The sequence below is a fragment of the Opisthocomus hoazin genome, chromosome 6 (genome assembly GCF_030867145.1).
Source record: "Opisthocomus hoazin isolate bOpiHoa1 chromosome 6, bOpiHoa1.hap1, whole genome shotgun sequence".
Classification (NCBI taxonomy): domain Eukaryota; kingdom Metazoa; phylum Chordata; class Aves; order Opisthocomiformes; family Opisthocomidae; genus Opisthocomus; species Opisthocomus hoazin.
Genome location: NC_134419.1, coordinates 73,802,870 through 73,825,470, shown reverse-complemented (window position 1 = coordinate 73,825,470; position 22,601 = coordinate 73,802,870). Strand labels below are relative to the sequence as shown.

The window sequence follows — 22,601 nt, the reverse complement described above, 5'->3', positions numbered from 1 at the left end:
CAGCTGTTAGAGGCATGAACGTCTGCAGTCCTTTGGCTGAAGTCAAGCTGGTTCTTCCCAGAACACTTTGCACGTTTCACTGTATTTAATAACACTCATTTCAAGGATGAGCCAGGTGTGAGGTAGCCATTAAAGTGGTATTAGACAAAGCAACCCTGATGGCAATATAATATTTCGTTAAATTTAGTTGTTTAAGAGATGTTGAGGCACCGGGTGTCAAACTTGGCTACAAAACAACTCCTGGCCTTCTCAACATCCTTGAAGGAGCTGTGAGGCCTGATGCCCCTTGAGCTTTAGAACTTGTTTTTTACACTGAAGCCACTGGGAACTTTCTGACCTTCTGGTGGACAATGAGGAATCCCCACTTTTGCAAGTTGACGAGGTTCATCCAAACAAAAAAAGCTGTCTTTCGAGATGTGGCATAAGGGTTAGCCTGTTGAGCAGCGCGGGGATAAATTTTGCTGTTCATACGAAATTATTCAGGGGACCAGGGCTGTCTGTGAAGAGCTGCAGAAGGATTTTACAGTACCAGATGTAAAAACAGGTGAAATACCAAATGGATAAGTGAAAAGTAATGAGCTTGGCAGAGGGGATAATCCAGCTTCACATCTGGGCTGTGAGCTGACTGTTAACACTAGGAGCGGAATTAGAGGTGGTGGCAGATAGCCCAACGTGTAGCCGAACTTCGATGATCTTACCAAAGGGCATTACAGATACTAAAATCTGACGTGAATTTAAGAGGAGAATGAGCATTTCCATCAAAGGGAATCCACTGAAGGACACCAAATTCATGGAAATTACACCAGCAAAAGAAGTTCAGGAGCTCCACGCTACTGGAGTAGTAAGTAAATAGCTTATTTGCCTGCTCACGCTCTCTTATGTCTACTTTTGGTGGCCGCTGGGATGTGACATTTGGCTGAAGAGATCTTTGGTCTGGCCCAGTACAGCTGCTTTCCTGTGGCTTGCTGACCTGCCACAAAATCAAGATCAGACCTTCTCCCGGCGGAAGAGGGTAGACAGAAGCTCCACAAGTGTAGTAGGAGACACTGTGGTTGAGGTAACTGTAGGCAGGGGTCATAGGAGAGATGGCTCCTGAAGGTGTTATGCGAGGTGCTGCTAAGGCTGGCTGTGTGCGACAAGGATAAATATGCACTAAATGATGTAATTATCACTTTCACAGAAATAATTTTACAAGTACAGCCTCTAAAGTCTGCCAGAATTTAACTTCCGTAGGGCGCAATACCCAGGTCCCTGCTCTCCAGTTGCTGCAGGATTAAATTTCTTTTCCTGGTGTGGGGGAACCAAGGGTTTCCCAGCCCACCCCATCCCTACAGGAAGACAGCAGCACAGAGGCCTGAGCTCTTGCAGGAAAACGGCTCCTGCCGTGTGTTTGGCACTGAACAAAAGCAGGAAGTTGGGGGCCGAGTTTAGTTTCTTGTTTGAGTTCTGCCTTTTTTGAGCCTTCCTCTAACAGCTCACTGCAGGGAGGGGAAGGGTCAGGCAGGGAAAGAGGACAGGGGAGCAGCAGCCTGTCCGAAGGACCTGGACGTTGAGAGGAGCACGCTGTAATTTGTTCCAGGAAGACAGCACGGATACTGTCTGTAAGCTGCCAAACCTTAGAGTGGCAGAGAGTCTGCACTACTTCAAGGATCATTTTCACCTGCTGAACTCAACAGGGTGTCGCAAATGGCTGATTAGGTCACTTAAATGATCAAAGGTTTTGCAAGAAAACATTTTACTGAAAATTTAGAAAAAGTGATCTTACAGAGTTTGTTGGCGAGGTTCACTCTCTTTCTTCTTAAATGAATGAAATAATACAAAATCAAAGGGGGGTTTGAGTACAAAATGGTTTATACAGAGTGGAAGAAAAGTGTAAGGGGTAAGGGAGACCCTCCGTTGAGTCACCAGGTTCGGAGTGGACCCCCTGGCCTTCTGAACTCCTTCTCAGAGAGGAGCCTGGGTGCGGCCGGATCCAGAACCGGCCTTAGACCACAACGGTTTATGACTACGGGATATGCTTAGCAGCAATTCATGGTGTGTTCACAGTTTAGAGAGAGAAAAAGAATCACAGGAATTTAGCAGCTATTAACCCCTGGTTAACTTTGCACTTGCAGAGTGATTAGAAAGAATTGGCTATTGCAATCACAGTAATAGGATATTATGTTTTGAATCACCTCACACACACAATCATAAAAATTCCCCTCGAGTTCAGTGAAATACTCACTTCAAATCCAGTGATTTCTCAAGGGGTGAAGGTTGAGTCTCAAGGAGATCAGCCCAGGTAGTTTGTGAGTTACTCTGAGCGGTGTCCGACCCAGAGGGAGCTCCTGGGCGCAGCCCGCTGCGGACCAGGCGAGCTCAAAGGGCCTTCCTTGGCACCGCTGTTTGTAGGGTCTCAAGATGACTGACTTCAGGCAGCAGTAATTTTCCATCCTGGTCACGATCCACATGATGTAATCTCGATGTTCAGACAGTAATTATACAATTCCAGTACCAGCCAGAAGGCACAGTTCTGCAGGCAGGTACAACTCCAACCATCAGTGGTTCCAGGTGTGGTCAGGGGGCACCTGATCGACCCAACTCACGGCTCTTGCACAAAGACGAGGAAAGGGCCAAGTTGTCCCAAATCACTGCCTTCCTTCAAGGACATGAAAAATGGCTGGTTACACCAGCCAGCCATTCTGGCACTGCAAGCCAGAATACAATGCTGGCTAATTTTGGGGTGCCAGGCGTGACCAGTTATGCCAGCTAGCGATGCTTGTAAGGCAAGCAAGAATACAGTGCTGGCTGGTTTCGGGATCGCCAGGTGAGGGAGGGGGGGGTTGCACTGAAGGTCACACAGTCTTGTCTTTGTGGGTCATGTTCTTAAATACATAGTAAAATCCTACCAGGGTCAACACCATAAAAGCAATTGTACCGTGTCAGACCAAAGGTCTGCCTGGCCAAATGTCATCACCGACGGCAGCCGAAAGGAGACACAAGAAGACAAGGTCACATCAGACTCAGTTCTCCTGAGCTGGAGGGACACCAAGGAGAAGGAGGCTTGCCCTGCTCTTTTTCCTTAGTTACCACAGGGTCAGGTGGAACAGGCTCACAGTCTCAGCCTGCCTCTCAATGAAGTGTTTGTCTCCTTCCAAATCTCTAGTAACGGTGGCACAGCTAACATCCTGCAGTTAAATTCTCTAAAACCCTGTTTCTCTATTAATCCTATTTCAATAACATACCAAAGGCAAACTCAGATGGGGTCTAATTCCGCTCTCAGTGAACATTAATTGGCACTACAATGAAGACCTACACATCTCCCCACTCCTTTTCTAAACATTATTTAAGAATGGCTACAGTAAATGCTAGTTACATGAATGACAGTGGAAGCAAATAGAAAAAAAAAAACACCACAAAAAACAACAGTAGAGCAAAGCCAACAAATTGAAGATAACACATTTGTGAACTTTGAATCGTCATGGTAACTGGACAAGCTATAAATTCTCCGGCACCACGCTTGCATGTTTTAAGCAAATTAATGTCATTACAAGTCTGTGAGTAAGGCTTACGGAATAGGCCTGGTAATAGTGTCTGTTATTACAGCTGCCCATTATCAAACTCTACCAGTTTCTTACTGAATACTGGAGTTGAAATTCGCCATATTAAACACAGTGCTCTCAGAGTTATTAAATACCTCTTTCCTTTCCCCCATTTTCCCTATATATTCTCTCCTATATTGCCCTACCCAGAATTTTCCAGAAGAGGATGGCAAGCACCTCCCATTTAAATTGTCACCCTGGGTGATTCAGCTGCTTCCCAAACCAGGGCAGGGCAAATACATTGCTAAAAAGGCCCTGGCATCCTTGGTCTTGAAATAAAGTCATTACGAGACCAGAACTAGAACTGCCAGGACCAGACACCTGGTAGTGCAGAGGAGTAAGCGAGGGGAACAAGACTGAGACAAGCCAAAAAGCATCACGATGGGTGAAGGCCTTGGGAGCACCTATAGGACAGCCTTGCCCTTCGTAACTTGGAATAGATTAACAACACACCAGCCCAAGGCAGGTCTGTCTCCTGCCTTTAGCACCGGACGGTGTGTTACGTGACAATGCATTAGTGGTGGAACCAGTTTAAGGTGTGGTAAACTACAATAGATGGAAGCCTTCAGCTCCAAGGAAAACCTAAGTCTTGGTAGAGCACAATATGGTAGCAGTTCCCCACCTACGCAGCTTGTCATCTTGAAATTTAGGAACAGACAATGAGGCTTCCACATCCCTTTAATGTAACTTTAAAAAAAGATAATAAAATCAGCCACTCCCACACTGGGAAATACCAAGATCAAAGCATTTCCCCAGCTGGAGCTCGTGTCCTCGTGTTACCCCCAAGGCCGTAGCACAGCCACCCTGTTTCTCCCTGCAGGGGGTAGGAGCTGAGGAAGGAAGGATGCAGACAGGGAGGGAGCCCTGTGCTGTGGCTGCTTCCCTGTCAGGCAGCAAAGACCACGCCATGTGCTGCGCAGTGCCACTCTGGAAGGAGCTGCTGCCCAGTCTCTGGAGCCTCCTCCCAAGTCTCGCCTCATCTGGCAGCTGCAAGGAGTGACCTCACCCCACCAGTGATCCCTCCAACTCGGGCTCCAGCCAGGCAGCTGCCTGGGGAGGGGGGTAAGGCAGTAAGAGGCAGCTGTGAACCTCCCACACTGAGCTTTACGGCTTGTTTTTTATCTAGAAATGTAGCTGCTTCAAGCGACATCTCGCAACACACTACTAATAAATCCTCCTTAGCCCCTTTGGTAGCAGTCAGAGGTTGAAAGCAGAAGCAGCCAGCGGTTTTGAGATGGATGCTGTCAGATGGCCTGCGTCCATTTTTTCCAGGCTACGCGGCATTATACTGCTCTCAGTCAGAACATTCCCCCCAACACTTGCTGGCAGAGGAAACAAGGCAGGCCAGCTCATAACAGGGACTAAAACCCCGGGGATGAAAGCATTAAAACCAACATAGAGTCAGTCTTAAGAGACTAGCCCAATTAACTCGGCAAAATCACAGCTGAAGGGATGGGCTGTCTACCCTGCTCCCCCTTGCCAGCCTTCTCTCGGTTCGCTATCCACCCTTCCGATCCCCACAGACGCAGTGGGGCTGTTCGCTACGGCGAGCGCGCCGACTGGTCCACGTGGGCAGTGAGCAAGGCGCCGTGCTCGGGGAGTGCCTTTTGCCTCAGCTGAGGAAGGAGGAGTGCCACAATTTTCATCTGAACTCAAGGCTTTCAATGATTCTGCGTGCTGCAGGCCTTCTGGAGGCATGTCTCTTAGCAGGCCAACAGGAACCAGCATTCATCGTTTTGTATTTATCCAGGAACTGAAAGGCAGTAAGATGAGTAAGGCAGGAATGACAATTTCATCTTACACCATCTTTGCTTCTAGGAGGAAGAAGAAAGTATGTCATCTGACTGCCAAACCAGCAACTGCACACAGTCTGCTTGTATGCGTCTTGGGGAAAGGGAAGTGAGAAATAAGCAGAAATCTTCCCCGTCCTGACCTTCCAGATTTTTCTATTTTATTCCAAACCTTTCTGAGAGGAAATAGTGTCAAAAATCATGAAGAAAATGCAAGCACATTAGGACAATCCTTTGAAAGTACTGACGCTGGGGGAGGCCAATACTTCTTTCACAGTGCTGACAGAAAGATCAGCACAGATGACAAAGCTGTTTGGACATGCAGAGTACATTTCCGACCTAAACATCGAGCCGCAGCTTAATCCCAGGACTGCACAACTGAGCTAAGGCCTGTGACTCAGTGGTCAGAACTCTTCAAGCATAAATTTACATAAATTAAAGGGTAGACTGTTCAGGATTTTTTTTTTAATAGGCATAAGCATGCTATGAGTCCAAAAATGTGCAAAATTACATTTCATTTGTTTCGCATGACATCTAACACAACATTGAGATTTTCAACTTAAACGCTTCCAAAACAGAAAGCAAAAGAGGCAATCAGTATTTAGTTTGTAATGGAGCTGCTCTGCTTTTTGTGGTTCTCTCTAACACCTGCACTACCCTAATGACACACCTTAAGGCTTTTTGTTAATAAGAAACTACATGAATTTCTTCCCAGTTACAGTGTGGTGTTAAGACAGCTGACTGAAAGCGCATTCAGGCTTTTCTTCGTGAAAGACTTCAGTTTCAGTGGACTTTCAAGTAGGTCCTGAACGGAATTTTCAGCACATTTTTTCAGTTCTGCTATTCTGTCTGTTGTAAGAGTCCCAAACCAGAAGCAGCAATATTAAAGAACCATTAAGAAAAATCATTAATGGGGAAAAAAGCTGCAGAGCACTTACAGGTAAACAAAGGCAACTGCAGTATTTTTCTCAGAAGTTTTTGGTTTTTTTTTTTGTTTTTTTTTTTTTTTTTTTTTTAAATGCACATGCTTCTGTGTTCAGCATTTAAACTACAGAGTAAGTGTTTAAAGTAGAATTTTACACCCCTGAAAATAGGGGATTATCCTGAAGGGCTTTCATTTACTGACTGTAATAACTAGCCATTTTATACACAGATGCCACATTCCTTAATCACATCCTAAAATAGATTTCCTTGACATACGATACATAGCAAGAGGACAACCCTTTTTCAAACCGTTATCGCTTGCACATAGTTATTGATGAGCTCTACCAGTTTCAGAATAGCAAACATCCAATTATGTAACAATATAAATATTGATTACTAAAGTTTTAATCATAAGTATAAAATCTCTGTGTAAAACCACATGCTACAGCCTACCTGTACACAGGCCAGGAAAAAGGTTATTTTTTCTTATAACAAAGTGCTACTGCAGAATTGACTGATTTGTTGTGGACATTTCTGAAGAAATATAGATTGTTTGGCTCAGAGTATTTCCCTACAAAGACGAAATTCTTCTCAGAAGATTACAAAGCAGTTAAGTTTTAGGCTGCTCAATGAAATAAAAAAAATCTCTTGAGTTACGGCTACACAACCAAACAAGTAGGCAAAATTTAATCTTCTCTAAACTATTTCCCATTTTTCACTATTATTTGAAAAGTTTCCATCTACATTTAGTCTACACAGAGCACCATCAGATAGTACCCGTGTTACAGCTCAAGCAGTTTAAGAGGCTGATGCTCTCTCTGTGGTACTTGGCCATTTGAACATTTCTAGTCCATCCAGCTTTAATTAATCTGATTTTCTGTCAAATGGATCAGGGATGAATGGCCAGGTACCTTCTCAGCAGAGAACCCTAAGAACTTCTTAAGTGACTCCACCTGTAAAGCAGCACTTGTCCATGACCCCCCTAGAAAGCCCCATTTTAAATATAGTAAACCTGTCCTATTTTCCCTCCATCAGAGGCACGGGATGGAGTAAAAGGGGGGAAAACCTCTAAGGCAAGAGTCCAAAAGAGGTGCTCAACTCCCAGTTGAGCTTTAAAATACCTCTTCCTTTATATACTAAGGCTACCACGTCAGCTTTTCCCAGACATCCTTTTTTACACCTAGACACTTTCAAGTAGAAAGAAGAGAACTTGTCCATCTATTTGGGATTGCCAGGTATCGGGCAGTCCGGAGCAAGAGCAGTATCTGACAGGCTGACACACCTGGAAGCTGAGAACGAGCCCTCAGACCAACTGCGCATTCAACTGAGCTGGTTTTACAGCCCGTGCGCCGCAGCCCGTGCTCCAGACCCCACGCAGACAAATCAGAGCAAGAACAGAGCTGCCCAACATCCGGAACCTGCAGGACAGATGGCCGCTATAATAATGCCTGGCACAGCCTGGACGCACGGCCCCATGCTACTTGTATATACACTCACCTTGTGATATGAAATACAAAGTTATAGCTGGGGAAACATAATGACACCAGGAATGTTCCCAAATATGCCTTCGTATGTTCCCGGTCAGGCTCTGATATTCAGCACTATATATCGGTAAATACGACATTTGCTCCTATACCTTTAATTTTTCCATATAAAATATCAGGTATACCTATCTGTATGGCAAAGACACTATTTTTGAATTGGTCCATAACACTGAAGTGCATCAACATCAGATTTTGAGCATTTGTTCAGCAGCTGCTAAATGAAAAAGAAAGTTTTCTGTAGCTGGTGGAAATCGCTTTTGTTTCAGGGCCTCAGAGTTAAGGGTTGGTTTTTCATTGCCATCGGAAACTTCAGTAAGTGAGACTAAAGTAGCCAAGATTTCTTTTGTCTTCAGAGAAATATCCTTGAAGAAAAGAAAAAAAAAGCAGCCATGAATATAGTACTAGGTATTATAATGTTTTAACGTACAAAAAAACCCAAACAATACAGAAGCAAAAGAAAATAATGATAAATAACTAGTTAATTTTAACTAAAGACCCCATTTATTTTAAGGCAAACTTGCACAGCTCTTCAGCCTGCTCTTGTGCAATGCTGAATAAAGAGCCGGCCTAACTGAGCTCTCCTGACTAAGCCGCTGCGTTGCGAGATGTCTAATAATCTATTAGATAGGGGAGGAAGTGAAATAAGCATCATCATGAAAATCAGGCTTTACAGCTGAGAAGCCATATCTCAGTAGGACTTTTTCAAAGGTATTGACAATACTGTTCACAAGGTATTGAGCAAAATAAAACTGGGAAATTAATTTTACTGGAAGTCCTACAATCAATACTAGTTTCTTCAGCAATGTGGCTACCCAAGAGATAATACAAACTTTACACTTGTATGAAGAATAAAAACGCTCATTTGTAAAAAGGCAGTCAGTAGAAGAGATTGACTGACTCTCAGGGACAATCCGTCTCCTACGCCCCCACTTCCACCAAGATACAGCAATAGAAGTAATTTAGCTACATTTCAAAATAAAACTAAAATATTAACCTTAATGACTTGGCTGTCTGATTTATCTGGATCTTCTGCAGATTGAACAATTAGTTGTCCAATTTCTTTGTGAAGTTTTCCCATTGTCATTGCCTCTGAGTAAGGGGGGGGGGGAGGGAAAGAAAACACATCACATAAAATGACCATTTCTGTGATATCTAGAAATGCCTATGAATAACAAGCCAAAACAAGGAGTCCTCTTCATCACCACCACTTGAAATCAGTCACTAAAGGCAGTAACCTGACGTATCAACCACCACGCCAGCACAGGCAAATCATCTACCTCTAAAGTGGCCCTAGGCAGATGACACGGAGCAGCAAGGTGACAAGCACCATACACAGTCTCCTTTCTATCTCCAAGTATTCAGTGCAATGTTTTTCTGAAGACTCATGTGATATCTCTGCATTCAGCTGAATGTCTCTTCCATGTAATTGTCTAACATGGATATTTTGGAATCTCAGTTGTACATCTGTTGGAACACTAAGCATGTCCTTCCAAATTCCAGCTTTCACCAGTCTTCCAGAGTCTCAACACAACTGAAAGACAGAAGCTGACATTCTGACTTTTCAGCACCTGGATGGACAGCGAGGTTCAGCAATTACTATCAACTCTGGAATGAACGGGCTATAAATCCAAAACAGAAAAAGCAACCAACCTTTTACTACAGGAGAAACAGTGATCTCGCTATCTGCCAAATTCACATACACGTCGTAGAGGTCTGGTCTGCTGTTCACTTCAGAATCCGTGAATCCAGCAATGTAACCTAGAGAGCAGAATTTTGGCAAGATTAGGATCAAAACCAAAACAAAACCAAGATACTGTGGAAAAATCACACTCCTAATATCTGTTCTACGAGTATTTGACACAATACTCGTTGGATCCAGGAGGCTGCTCTCCTGGTATTATCAGTCATTTAACAAGTCTGTCCAGCAGAATGCTTCACTTCCGAGGAGCTTAAACATCAACTTCTAAACTTGCCTTGAACATGCATGAACCGCTAACACTACATGCAACATGAAAAGGTTATCGATTTGAAATTTTAAACTCTCTTCCTACCTTGCTACTAAAATTATTCATTTGCAAATGGAAAAGCCACTGAACTTCCACTTTTAAAGAATCTCCACTCCGGAGCCCCTTGTCACTAAGTCAGTATGAGACTGGAACAGAGGAATAAAACCAGCAGATTTTCTTATTTATTGCACGCCAGGTGAGCAAACTCAGAGCAGCTTTTCTCTGTGGAAGATGTTTAGTGAGCTGAAACAAGCACTGTTGGTAAAGCAGTAGAAATATTGAAGATCAGTAGTCATCTTGCTCATTATTCTGTATAGAGAAGCCTCTTAATTGCCACATTATGTGTCATGCTGACCTTCGCATCAACCGAGGGCCTCTTCCTGGGTTATGCGTTAAGTACGCCACATACACAGCAATCTGTCACGCAGATAAACTACTATATAGCTGGTAAAGTCTACCTGTGATCAGGAGCCAGAGATTTCACTGGCAGCACTCAGAATAAAAATCTGGAACTTCAGAGTTAGGAACTGGAAAAAATAAAAATCCTACAAATTCAGTTATTAGCTATGTGTAGAAGTTGGGAAAAAAATGTAGCTTATCTAAAGTGAGCTGCTTCTGCACAGCAGTAAGACTTTCAACGTCAAAGAAGTCTCAAAGCTGCGCTGTATCTGTGGTTAGGGGTAGACTGATGCGGATCCACCCAGAAACACCAGATTAAACAGCTACCTTCTCACATACTTGCTTAGTTGATTTGCTTTCTTGTAAAGAAAATGATGCTGTTTTAATAACCCTTAAGTTACCATATTTTTCCCCAAAGAGCACTGGGGCAAGACCTTGCAGCAACAGAAACCAAAATTAAATTTTCTTTATATTTTTGATGAACAAATTATCACTACCTGTGCAGGCTTTTAAGGCTTCCACTTCCTCCTCATTTAGATGTACATATGAATGAAGAATTGACCAGTCTTGTCGATGCCACACTAAGGCAGGCAAAGTCCTAGGGAAATTAGATCGGTACTTGACACACAGACACTCACACTAATTAAAGTTTCACAGTATGAAATGTATGTCATAAGAAAGAGCTTGTATGACTAGGTCTCATTTGGCATGCACACACACGAACTATAGAGATTTGTACTATCAGTGGACGCAGAGTTTATCACTCATTCTACAGCTAAATTTCTCTGAGTTGACAAACACGTAGCTAAAGCCTTAAGAGCAGGATTTCAATAAACAGGTTTAAGAAATACTTTTTTCCCTAAAATATGGGCATTTCTCTCAATGAAGGTTCAAAATTTGTTGGGACTTTTAGGGGTGGGTGGGGAGGTAGGGATTGACAAAGTACCTGGTAAACTCCTGGATAGCTTCTATTCTAGGATGGTACACTACAATTCTCTTCTTTAACATCAGTGCCGTATATAAGATAACTGTTTCCATTCCAAACTGAGACACGATATCTAGAAAAGAGGAGAAAAATATTTTACAGAAGATATGCATGCTGATATTATAATTTGTTTTTTGAAGAAGCTTAATAATAACAGCACAGATAATACCATTAACGCTATTTACTTAAGTACACATAAAAACTGGGTTGCATTTTATATTGTACAAAAGAAATTAGAATAGAGACTTCTGGTATTAACTAACCTTTGATGGAACCAGCAAGATAAGCCTTCCGAGCATCAAAATCCTTGCTGAGGAAAGACCCGTTTTCTTCGCTCTGGCAGATCCCCTTTGTAAGGACTGCAATGTAACTCTCCATCATTTTAACTGGACTTCCGTGCTTCAGGTAGATTCTGTGCGAAAAGAAGAGAGTCTGGTATTTTGACTGCAATCAGTACCACCAGACACATTAAAAAAAAAAAAAATAATCACAGCATCACATATAGCAATATTATTGGCAAGAATTCTTATTTTGGACACCAGGTTGAGGTTTTAAATATTAAACTAGAAGTCTTTCAACATGCGCACAAACACATCTGTCTTTTAGGATAAAAAACTACCTTGTATTTTTATATGGGCTTCCTATTGTATGAAAGAACCAACATAGAAACAGCACAAAGGTGTAAGCAGGTGTCCAGACTAAGGATTCTTTGCAGATTTGGAAGGTACCTGCTTTATGAAAGAGCAACTACCACAGCAACTCCTGCTATTGCGTGCAGACCATGTGACTAGTTAGTTTTTCATTTTTTGTCAAAGTATCTTTAGACATTCTCTGTGGTTTTTGTTAAATGATGAAAGAAAAACATAAACATATGTTCTTGATACTCATTTAAAAAAACAAACAAACACCCAAAACCACCAAAAAACAACCACACACCAACAAAACCCATGCACTTTTAGCTCTCTTCCAGACAGCAGAGACACCACAACCCATTTTACAGGTTAAGGCACTTCAGCAACAGCACTGAAGCTCTCAAATGTTGTCCACATTAGCTATAGTACAAAGCTATGTCACATCTGAAACTCAGTTACCATGTTTAGAAGAATCCATCCTGGATTTGAAAAGAAGTATTAGCTGATACATTAACATTAATGTGATCCACAGAAAATTTAAATATTTTGTATATTAGTGAAAAAGAACAATCGCAGGTTTTCAATACCTTGCAGAACTGGTAAGCCTGACCGCACTCCCAAGTCTGTGACAGATAACCTCACAATTGCATCCAGTTAGCTGCAAAGTCACAGAATCACAGAATGCTTTGGGTTGGAAGGGACCTTTAAAGGCCACATAATCCACCCCCCCTGCAGTGAGCAGGGACATCTTCAAATGGATCAGGTTGCTCAGAGACCCCTCCAACCTGAACTGGAAAGTTCCCAGGGATGGGGCATCAACCACCTCTCTGAAGGTGCTGAAGCACCCTCATTGTAAAAATTTCTTCATATATCCAATGTAAATCTACTGTCCTTTAGTTTAAAACCATCACCTCTTGTCCTGTCGCTACAGGGCCTGCTAAAATGTTTGTCCCCATCTTTCTTACAAGCCCCCTTTAAGTACTGAACAGCTGCAATAAGGTCTCCCTGGAGCATTCTTGAAGGGAAGAAGGGAAAATCTTAGGGAATACTCTTGGTGCCAAGAACTGGGACTCAACTAATTTGGGAACCAAAGGAAAAGCAAAGAAAGATGCAGAGAGTGATCATGAGAACGGGGCTGTGGAGGAAAGTGAATAAATAGGACAAGGGAAGGAGAAGACAGCAGTCTGGCTGGAAGAAGGCAGAGCCACAGACCTTGAGAGGCAGAGGGCTCTCATTTTTCTAGAGGAAAAGCAAAAATGTCCCTGGGTGCTGTGCTTAGTTCAGAGAATCTGTAGTAGAGTTGGTGTGGAGGGATGCAAGCTGTCCACACGGTGACATTTGACTGCACAGCACTGACCTCTTCTCAAATGTTTATACTTTAAAAAAATACGTTCTCAAGAGAAAATGAGTGGGTGAGTGGTGGTGTGTGTCTGGAGGAGATGCATTAAAACCTACTGGGCATCTGACGCTCACCCCACACTTACTGCACGAACTCAAGATAAGTTCAAATCAAGGATTTGTATAATCTGATTCACAGTTTGTAGCACGGTGTTTCCAGCATATTGTTCAACCAAATGCAAACACAACACAATGAGATTTAATCTTTTGCCTTGGCAAGATCTACACAAGCACAGAGCAGTACCTCAAAACCGCTTTTATACAGACCTACACAGTATCCTAGTGAAGGCTGCATATTTCTCTGGGTTGAAGTCTTTGGCTGTCAGAACAATGGAGAAGTGGGTCACCTGGGTGAGAGACGAGCACACAAGAATATACAGCTTATTTAATGACCCCATATGAACAGTCTTTTTCACATTAGTGAACTTATTGCAGAACTCTGACAAGGTTTTTCAATTAAAAAAAGTGAGCGATCCAGCAGCAGATCCACGTTGCTAACTGCATAAAACGCCCGGTTAACAGATTTCTGATGTGACTCAATGGAAATGAGTCTAGCTCTAGTACATACCATCTATAAGAGCTGCTTTCCTTTAATATCATCAGATTATTTTAAAAGACAAAAACATTTTTCTTCCCCATAGCAGGTAGGAAACTTCCACAATTTTCTGCCAAAGGCGGCTGTGGAGGCAGGCAGTATCAACATATTCAGAAAGAGACTGGAAAAAAATTCATGGCTAGCAAGCCCACAGACAGAAATACTCCTTAACTTCCTTAATGAGATGATTGCGGGCTGGGACAGTACAAGGCTGAAGGTCTGCAGACAATGACCAGGCTCATGTGTCCTCCTAAAAGAGCATCTCCCACTACCACTGGGACACTTTCTTTTTTTTTAAACACCTTTAAAGTTCATAGGAGACGTAAGCTTGGAGTGAGGAACGGCAAGCAACACTGTGCTGTGGGCATGCAAAATTACCACATTATCTTTCTACTAAACAATATAGCATGAAATATGAAAACCGAATAAACTTAACAGACAATTTAATGATCTTCATAACAGGGGAAGTATAGAAGATACAAGCATATTGGCAGTATCCCAGTTATCAATGCAGCATAAAAGAAAGTCCCTATATAACTCAACCCTTTGGAAAAAAACAAAAAAGCATCAAGTTCTATATGAACAAGATTTTGGACACTATGAAAGACCCTTTGCAGAGATTTTTTGACCAAAAAAATTGCTGAACTTGAGATTAAAAGTAACTAGAAATAATAGCATGAAATAGCATTTCTGTTTTAATACAGAAAATCTAAACTGGGTAATGAGTATCTCAATCCCTCTGCAATGCCATCCAATATACGCCTTGGTGAAAAACTGGTGGACTGGTTAGACAGCTGGGTAAGAGCGGCGTCCGTGAGCACAGGAAACCTGGAATCCCTTCCTTTCCTCATAGCACACAACGGGAAAACACTGCTTAAAAACTGCCACAGCTCTGCAGAAGTCTTCCCTGCACCCTACTGAAAAACCAGCCGACCAAGTCCTACCTTTTTCAAGGCTGGAGAATCTTGAACTTCCACAGTTGTGATGTAGAACCACGACCTTTTATACTGGCCAAACACAAACGTATGAAGCAATTTATTTTCATCCGTCAGGCAGCACTTTCGCAGCAACAGACTCCTCAGTTCCGCTGTCACGGACGGGTAACACCAAACCCACAAGGCATCTCCGTTGGTGTCTTTTTCTACGGTGGAAAAATGTCCACTGTGAGAATGCCAAACAGCAGCAAGGAAGTAAATCGATGGGTTTATCGGGTTTGTCTCCTGGAGTCAGATCAAAATTCCGCCTTACCCTGACCCTAGGCACCCAGTTCTGCCGCGACGGTTTAAGCTGTAGGGCAGCACTTGCGCTATGGGTTTTATTTTTTAAATGGTCATAAATATCCACTCTTCATCTGCTTTAAGAGGTCAAAACAGCACCAGGAGTTTGCATACACATCCCTACGGGCGAGCTATTGACCCACAACGCCCGGATCAGCTTTTTTATGATATTCCCTGCTTTTCCTATCCCGATTTCTTCACAGAAGCCTCAGGAGCGGTGAACTCCAGACCCCTCGGCCGAGCTGCGGGCGGCTCAGCTCTGCACCAGGCAGACCGAGCCGCCGGCCCGGCGGGCGGGAACCCCTCGGCACAACCGCGGGCTGCCAAGCGCCCGGCCGGGACCGGCCCCTAACCCACTCCCGAGCCGCGGCCCCGCAGCCCTCACCGATCAGCCCCACAGCCAGCAGCTGCTGCGGCTCCGGCTCCGCCATCTTCCGCGCCCGGCCCCGCCGCCTTCCGCCCGCCGCCAGCCCCGCCCCGCCCCGCGCCGCCGCCAGCCCCGCCCCGCCGCCGCGTGCCCCCTCACTCACGCCGGCGGCCGCCATTAGCTCCGTGCTGGCTGCCTCATGGTGCTGCCTGCCCCTGGCAGCCGGCGGGCTCTTTGCCAGCAGTCACTGGGAACGGCGGGGGGAAAAAAAGGCTTTTGAAAGAATAGAGATCGCTTAAGTGATCTGAATGCCCACAAATCCATGGGCCCCGATGGACTGCACCCACGAGTGCTGAGGGAGCTGGCGGATGTCATTGCTGAGCCACTCTCCATCATCTTTGAGAGGTCCTGGAGGACAGGAGAGGTGCCCGAGGACTGGAGAAAGGCCAATGTCACTCCAATCTTCAAAAAGGGCAAGAAGGAGGACCCAGGGAACTACAGGCCGGTCAGCCTCACCTCCATCCCGGGAAAGGTGATGGAACAGCTTATCCTGGAGGCCATCATGAAGCAAGTGGAAGAAAAGAAGGTTATCAGGAGTAGTCAGCATGGATTCACCAAGGGGAAATCATGCCTGACCAATCTGATAGCTTTCTACGATGACATGACTGGCTGGGTAGATGAGGGGAGAGCCGTGGATGTTGTCTACCTAGACTTCAGCAAGGCTTTTGACACGGTCTCCCATGACATCCTCCTAGGGAAGCTGAGGAAGTGTGGGCTGGATGAGTGGTCGGTGAGGTGGATTGAGAACTGGCTGAATGGCAGAACTCAGAGGGTTGTCATCAGCGGCGCTGAGTCTAGTTGGAGGCTGGTAACTAGTGGTGTCCTTCAGGGGTCAGTACTGGGCCCACTCTTGTTTAACTTCTTCATCAATGACCTGGATGAAGAGTTAGAATGTACCCTCAGCAAGTTTGCTGATGACACAAAACTGGGAGGAGTGGTAGATACACCAGAAGGCTGTGCTGCCATTCAGCGTGACCTGGACAGGCTGGAGAGTTGGGCAGGGAGGAACCTGATGAGATTCAGCGAGGGCAAGTGCAGGGTCCTGCACCTGGGGAGGAACAACCCCATGCACCAGTACAGGCTTGGGGCAGACCTGCTGGAGAGCAGCTCTGTGGAGAGGGACCTGGGAGTGCTGGTGGACGACAGGTTAACCATGAGCCAGCAGTGTGCCCTGGTTGTCAAGAAGGCCAATGGGATCCTGGGATGCATCAAGAGGAGTGTGGCCAGCAGGTCGAGGGAGGTTCTCCTTCCCCTCTACACTGCTCTAGTGAGGCCCCATCAGGAGTACTGTGTCCAGTTCTGGGCTCCCCAGTTCAAGAAAGATGAGGAGTTACAGGAGAGAGTCCAGAGGAGGGCTACAAGGATGATGAGGGGACTGGAGCATCTCTCCTACGAGGAGAGGCTGAAGGAGCTGGGCTTGTTCAGCCTGAAGAAGAGAAGGCTGAGAGGGAATCTAATAAATGCTTATAAATATCTTAAGGGTAGGTGTCAGGAGGATGGGGCCAGACTCTTTTCAGGGTGCCCAGCGACAGGACAAGGGGAAATGGGCACAAACTGAAGCAGAGGAAGTTCCAGCTGAACATGAGGAAGAACTTCTTCCCTCTGAGGGTGACGGAGCCCTGGAACAGGCTGCCCAGGGAGGCTGTGGAGTCTCCTTCTCTGGAGATATTCAAGACCTGCCTGGATGCGGTCCTGTGCAGCCTGCTCTGGGTGACCCTGCTTCGGCAGGGGGTTGGACTGGGTGACTCACAGAGGTCCCTTCCAACCCTTACCATTCTATAGTCATGCTATCACTTGCTACTTGGGAGAAGAGACCAACACCCACCTCACGTCAACCTCCTTTCAGGCAGTTGTAGAGAGTGGTAAGGTCCTCCCTCAGCCTCCTTTTCTCCAGACTAAACAGCCCCAGTTCCTTCAGTTGCTCCTCGTCAGACTTGTTCTCTAGACCCCTCACCATCCTCGTTGCCCTTCTCTGGACACGCTCCAGCCCCTCAATGTTCTTCTTGTAGCGAGGGGCCCAGAACTGAATACAGTACTCCAGGTGGGGTCTCACCAGTGCCGAGTACAGGGGCACGATCACTGCTCTGCTCCTGCTGGCCACACCATTCCTGATACAAGCCAGGATGCTGGTGGCCTTCTTGGCCACCTGGGCACACTGCTGGCTCATGTTCAGCCGGCTGTCGACCAGCAGTATAACCAGTGTAATGGTTATGAAGCTTCCTGGTGGCCACGCAGGATGGTTAATGCGAACAGTATGCAAAAAAAAAGAAGCAACAAGTACACAGAAGTGTGCCAGACCAGAAATTCAAAAGACAAGAACAGGCTCTCTTTAGTCCTCATCAACAGACCTCATCCCCACCTACCTAAGCATTTTTTGAAAAATCGTACTTGGACATATTTAAGAAGGCAGCGTGAGGCACCCAGGTGCGCAGAGAGTGACGCGGGGCCATCGCGATGATGATCTGGCTGTGGAGCTGCCCGCTTCTGCTCAAAGCCTGGCAAGCACACGGAGACGCGCTGCTCTGCCCTCTGCTCGTCCCAGTACACCCGTCGGTCCCGCCGTCGCTGTCCTGCGCCTTCGCTCCTGCCCTTACAGTGCTGCTGTGCGCGATGCACACGCTGCTGCACGCCTCCCGCTGTCTCTCGTACGCCAGCAGGAATGTCCACAGGCGCTGGCGCCAGCTGTGACCGCAGTGTCACTGCCCCGCACTACGGCCACGGGGGGCCGGCGACGGGCCCTGCCCCTGCGGGACACCGAACCGGGCTGCTGCGCTGCAACCCCCTCCCCTCGCCAACTCCCCGAGCCCCGCCGGCAGCCCCGGCACAGCGCGGCACGTCCCTCGGCCACCGGCACCGGGGACCAGCCCGCGGAGACGGCCGCTCCCTCACGGCGCCGCGAGGAGCTTCCGCTTCCGGCGACGTCAGCGCGCGCGCGCGGGTGAGGGACCGGCCCGCCCTTTCCGGCCTCGCAGGCTGCCTGGCTGGAGCACGGAGCGAGCAGCCGCCGCCGCCCTGTGAGGAGAGGCCGCCGCCATCATGCCGGTGTACTTCCAGCGGCCCGAGAATGCCCTGAAGCGGGCGAACGGTCAGTGCGGGCCGCCCCCCTCCGTCCCCCACCCACCGCCGGTTCCGCCGCCCGCTCCCCGCTCCTCCTCGCTCCCCTCCCCTCCCGGGCCGGGCCCTGCCCGCCCCTCGGGCCCCTCCGCCGGCCCCTCGGCCCGGCGCGGCGCGGGGCCTCGGCCGGCGCCTCCCTGGCGCTGAGGAGCGGCCGCCCGGGAGCGGGGCGCGGCGCCGCCTCGCCGCGAGGAAATGGCCGGGGCCTGCCGGCGTCGGCCGCGCCGCATGGCGGAGACGAGGCCCGGGCGGCCGTGGGGAGCGGGGCCGGCTCCGCCTCCCTCTTCTCGGCGGGGCCCCCGGCCGCCCGCCGGCGGGCAGGCTCTGGGCGAAGGGGGGGGTTGGTGACGGCCTGCTCTGCCGAGGGCTGCGCGGCCCGAGCCCCGCCGCCCCTCCGGCCCGGCCGTCGCCGGGAAGGGTCTCCCCGCTGGCCGGGGGCTCGGCCTGAGGTGTCCGGGCCCCGATCTCGCACCCAAAACCGGCCTGATGTCGGGCCCTGTTTTTCAGTGTGGGCTGCGTATTCAGTAGTCCTGTCCTTGGCGTGACTCTGGTCAGAATGCAAATGATTAAACTTCTGAGATGTCGCACAGGCTGATGCGTAAGTTTGCCCCCGGCAGAGAAGCCAAGGAGCACTGCACTGTAGCTGTCTCCTGCTGACTGCCTTGTATAAAGCCGGACTGGTTATATGTGTCAGCTGTCTGCTTTCAGGCTAAATATATGGCTTTGGCACTGCTTTTTTTACAGTACCCTATTTTAAGCACTTAGCAAGACCATTTGGATCTTCATTGTCACGGCTGATTGCCGGATGACACTTAAAGACATCCAAAAATCACAGATGATGTACAGGTCTTGAAATGACAGCTGAAGAAGCTGCGTAGTCTGGGGGCTATACACGATTAAAGTAGTTTAACAAGAAAATGTTTAATTAAGTACTGCACATCCTCAAGATTTCTAATCTAAAATTCATTGTGAAAGTCGTTCCCACAAAGATCAAAGACAAAGATACAAAGATGAAAGATAAAATCAGCTTCAGTCAAATTCCAAAGATGGAGTTGTATTTTAGCAGTCCTTTTACTGGAAAAGGTGCCTAACCATAGTATATAAACTTTAATTAAACTTCAGAATTCTTGGGTAGAGGAAGTTGTACTTACTTGATGAGCAAGTTGCATTGCTGCAATATTGACTGTTTAAATCTGACATTTTATCATGGCTTTTCTGGTATTGCAGAGCAGCTTTAAATTCACGTCTCTTGCACTGCTGCAGCTCTACTCAGTTCTAGTGAACTGAAGGCGTAGAGTTGATGTGAAGGGAGCATTCGCTAGACAAATGCTACTAATCCTCGATCTCGGATGACTGAATAGAACCATGACAAGCAGTGTCAAGTCTTGCAGACTGCAGGGGCTCAGTCTCGATGTGTCCAAGTACAGTGGAGGGTGAGAAGACGTACCCAAGGCAGGTATGCCTTGTACATCCCAGGAAGTGGTTTAATATTAAGCTGACGTTTCAAATTGGGACATTCAGTGCAGTTTCCAGAGTGTTGGTGTTTGCGTTTTATATGTAAGGCTTACGTGAGCATTTAAGAGGACTTTATGCTTCAGGTGCTCAAGTGACGTCTACATACATAGATGATGTTTGGTAATAAGAAGAGCTTGAATGATTGTAGATATGTACAGATATGTAAAAAAGGCTGGTTTTCCTTACAAATGGTAAATGTAGGTCAAAGCCAACCCTTAGCTATTGTTAATAAGCGACATTGCTTTGTAGTCAAGGATGTATGTAACTTTTGGGAGCATTTTGTTGTTGCAGATACTGAATTTGCTCTCTGTTACAGGTAGGGAAGATAGCATGACAGCTTTGTCACCTTCCGTAATGACGTACGTTTTCTCAGATCGAAAACCTAGCTTAGTGCAGGAGTTTGGGTTAGCAGTAGATGAGTTGTCAATGTGTACCAGCCAGTTCGTGTCCTCTCTGAGCTTCAGTTGCTGTTTTGAATACCTTTTGGCAGATTAAGTGGTATAACAGAAAAGAATAGAAAAAAATGTAGTTCTGACAGCTATTCAGGGGCTAAGGCTTTAGATTTTGTCTTTTACAAATCTTTGTTTCCGTAACTTACAGTTTCTACTGCAAGGCGTGGTGGTGTGTGCTGTATTTGACTCTTCGGGTTCACTTTGTGTGTGCTTTTACTACAGTGTCTGTTAAATTAGCCTTAATTATTTGACTTGCTGGTAAGAACTTGCTTAACCAGAGTTAATTAAAAGTTTCAGAACAATCTGAATTAATTTTTTGCTTTGTCCAGTTGGTTATTGACCACTGAGAGTTGTGGTTGAAATGGCCTGGCATTGTTGCAAGATTAAACTTGCCTTGCACGTTTATTTTCATAAATAAAAAATTGTAAAGCTGAGCAGTAATTGCCTCAAAAGCAGCACTGAAATAACAGTGTAAATTATGGGACGAAGGATAGTTTTATTAAAATTCCCTCTGTGACTAAAAAAAAATACTGCTGAATACTGTCACATTGTAACATTAATGATCTTAAAGTGTAACAGTATGTTTTTTCTGTCAAGTAACTTGTTGCTCTTACACAAGCTGATTATTTACATAAACTAAGCCCTAAATACATGCTATGATGGTCCTTAAATTAAAGTCCTGCTGCTTTCTAAATACATGGTTTAGTCATATTTAACTTAGATTCTAAGATTCTAAAACTTAGAAGCTCTGTCTAATGTCTGCGCATCTTGAGGTAGCCCGCTGCTTTAATCCTTTCTGCCTTTATTTAGGAATGTAGTGATTTCCAAAGTCCTTCATGGAAAGTACTGACTCCACCCCTCACCTTTAGGAATACACATATTTCCTTTTGTCTGTACTCTACTTCTCTTTATCTTTTAAACCTATTTACTCCCTATTCTCAATGTTCTTTTGGCTTGCTTTTCTGCAGTTAAGAGTGCGTTTAGTGTAGGGCCTGTGTGGATGCTGGTAGCTGGCTGTGCTGCGGTGGTATTTGCTCGTGAAGGGTTTGCTGTATTTTATACTGAGTGAACATGTGCTATATCGTAGGTGGGAGTTGCTGTGATGCTGGGAGATCCTGTTAGTAGCAGTAGCTACTTAAGGAGTGAATAAATGTGGCACTGGTTTCAGCAGCAAGGCTGGTTCAAAAAATGTCTGACCTTTCAGTTGGAGTGTAGCAGCTTTTAGTATAACTGAATCTCTAGACTACTCTGAATTAAAAAAAAAAATCCAAACAACTTTTCTGAATGAAATTTCTGTCTTTGTTTCTTGGCTTGAGGGCAGGACTTTTTTTAAAAGTCAGATTCGCTGGATGGTTTGCATCTTGTTGAATGACATTGGTAGGCGCTGTACTACAAGCCTCGTGTTGTGTATTTGTTGTCCTTCTTGATGAAACTATCTTTAAAACTCGATGTGTGTGTATTATTAATATTTGTGAAGTACCCAGTCATGCTTTGATGGAGGGAGAGACATCTCTGCCATCCTGAAATTTTCATGTTAATGGAGAGGTCTGCATTAATTTTCCAGTTGTGTCATTGAAAGACTGTCACTACAATTGCATCTGCCAGCATTTTTGATATGGCCAGCTAAATCAAACCATCAATGGATGTTGGTTAGAGTTGATTAAATTCTAAAAGTTTACAGTGTTAAGCATAAAAACATGTGTCTTCTGGTTGCAAGTCTTTGACTAATTGGATTTTACTTTCAGAATTCCTTGAGGTTGGCAAAAAGCAGCCTGCCCTTGATGTTCTCTATGATGTTATGAAAAGTAAAAAACACCGAACATGGCAGAAAATCCACGAGCCAATTATGCTGAAGTACCTGGAACTCTGTGTGGATCTCCGCAAGAGTCATCTGGCAAAAGAAGGACTCTACCAGTACAAGAACATTTGCCAGCAGGTATGACTTTTGAATTATTTTTTTTT

At 45.8% G+C, this 22,601-nt stretch overlaps 2 protein-coding genes across 3 annotated transcripts in view; one reads left to right on the top strand and one right to left on the bottom strand.

Annotated features, from left to right (window-relative positions):
- Positions 1-5,572: 5,572 nt before the first annotated feature.
- On the bottom strand, positions 5,573-15,591 carry DENND10 (DENN domain containing 10). 2 transcript variants are annotated; one of them, XM_075423824.1, is made up of 9 exons: positions 15,517-15,591; positions 14,799-14,995; positions 13,527-13,606; positions 11,493-11,641; positions 11,191-11,302; positions 10,742-10,842; positions 9,490-9,597; positions 8,834-8,928; positions 5,573-8,201 (listed from the first exon to the last, which is right to left on the bottom strand). In XM_075423824.1, the coding sequence occupies exons 1-9, from the start codon at positions 15,560-15,562 to the stop codon at positions 8,025-8,027; spliced, it is 1,065 nt and encodes a 354-aa protein (XP_075279939.1). In that variant the 5' UTR covers positions 15,563-15,591; the 3' UTR covers positions 5,573-8,024. The 2 variants fall into 2 exon arrangements, with proteins under 2 accessions (XP_075279939.1, XP_075279940.1); XM_075423825.1 differs by lacking the exons at positions 14,799-14,995; positions 15,517-15,591 and having other exon boundaries at positions 13,504-13,546.
- Positions 15,592-18,506: 2,915 nt separating this feature from the next.
- Positions 18,507-22,601, top strand: part of EIF3A (eukaryotic translation initiation factor 3 subunit A) — a 34,395-nt gene continuing 30,300 nt past the window's right edge. Inside the window, exons 1-2 of the mRNA XM_075423823.1 lie at positions 18,507-18,643; positions 22,385-22,575. Coding sequence (XP_075279938.1) covers positions 18,595-18,643; positions 22,385-22,575 — 240 coding nt within the window. The 5' untranslated portion in view covers positions 18,507-18,594. The remainder of the gene's footprint in view (positions 18,644-22,384; positions 22,576-22,601) is intronic.

Coding starts and splice junctions, on each gene's coding strand:
- DENND10 (XM_075423824.1), bottom strand. CDS start 15,562: ATGGCGGAGCCGGAGCCGCAGCAGCTGCTGGCTGTGGGGCTGATCG. Junction 11,642..13,526: donor TTCACTAGGATACTGTGTAG/GTCTGTATAAAA, acceptor CTTTTCGCACAG/AATCTACCTGAAGCACGGAA. Junction 8,929..9,489: donor TGTTTCTCCTGTAGTAAAAG/GTTGGTTGCTTT, acceptor CCCCTTACTCAG/AGGCAATGACAATGGGAAAA.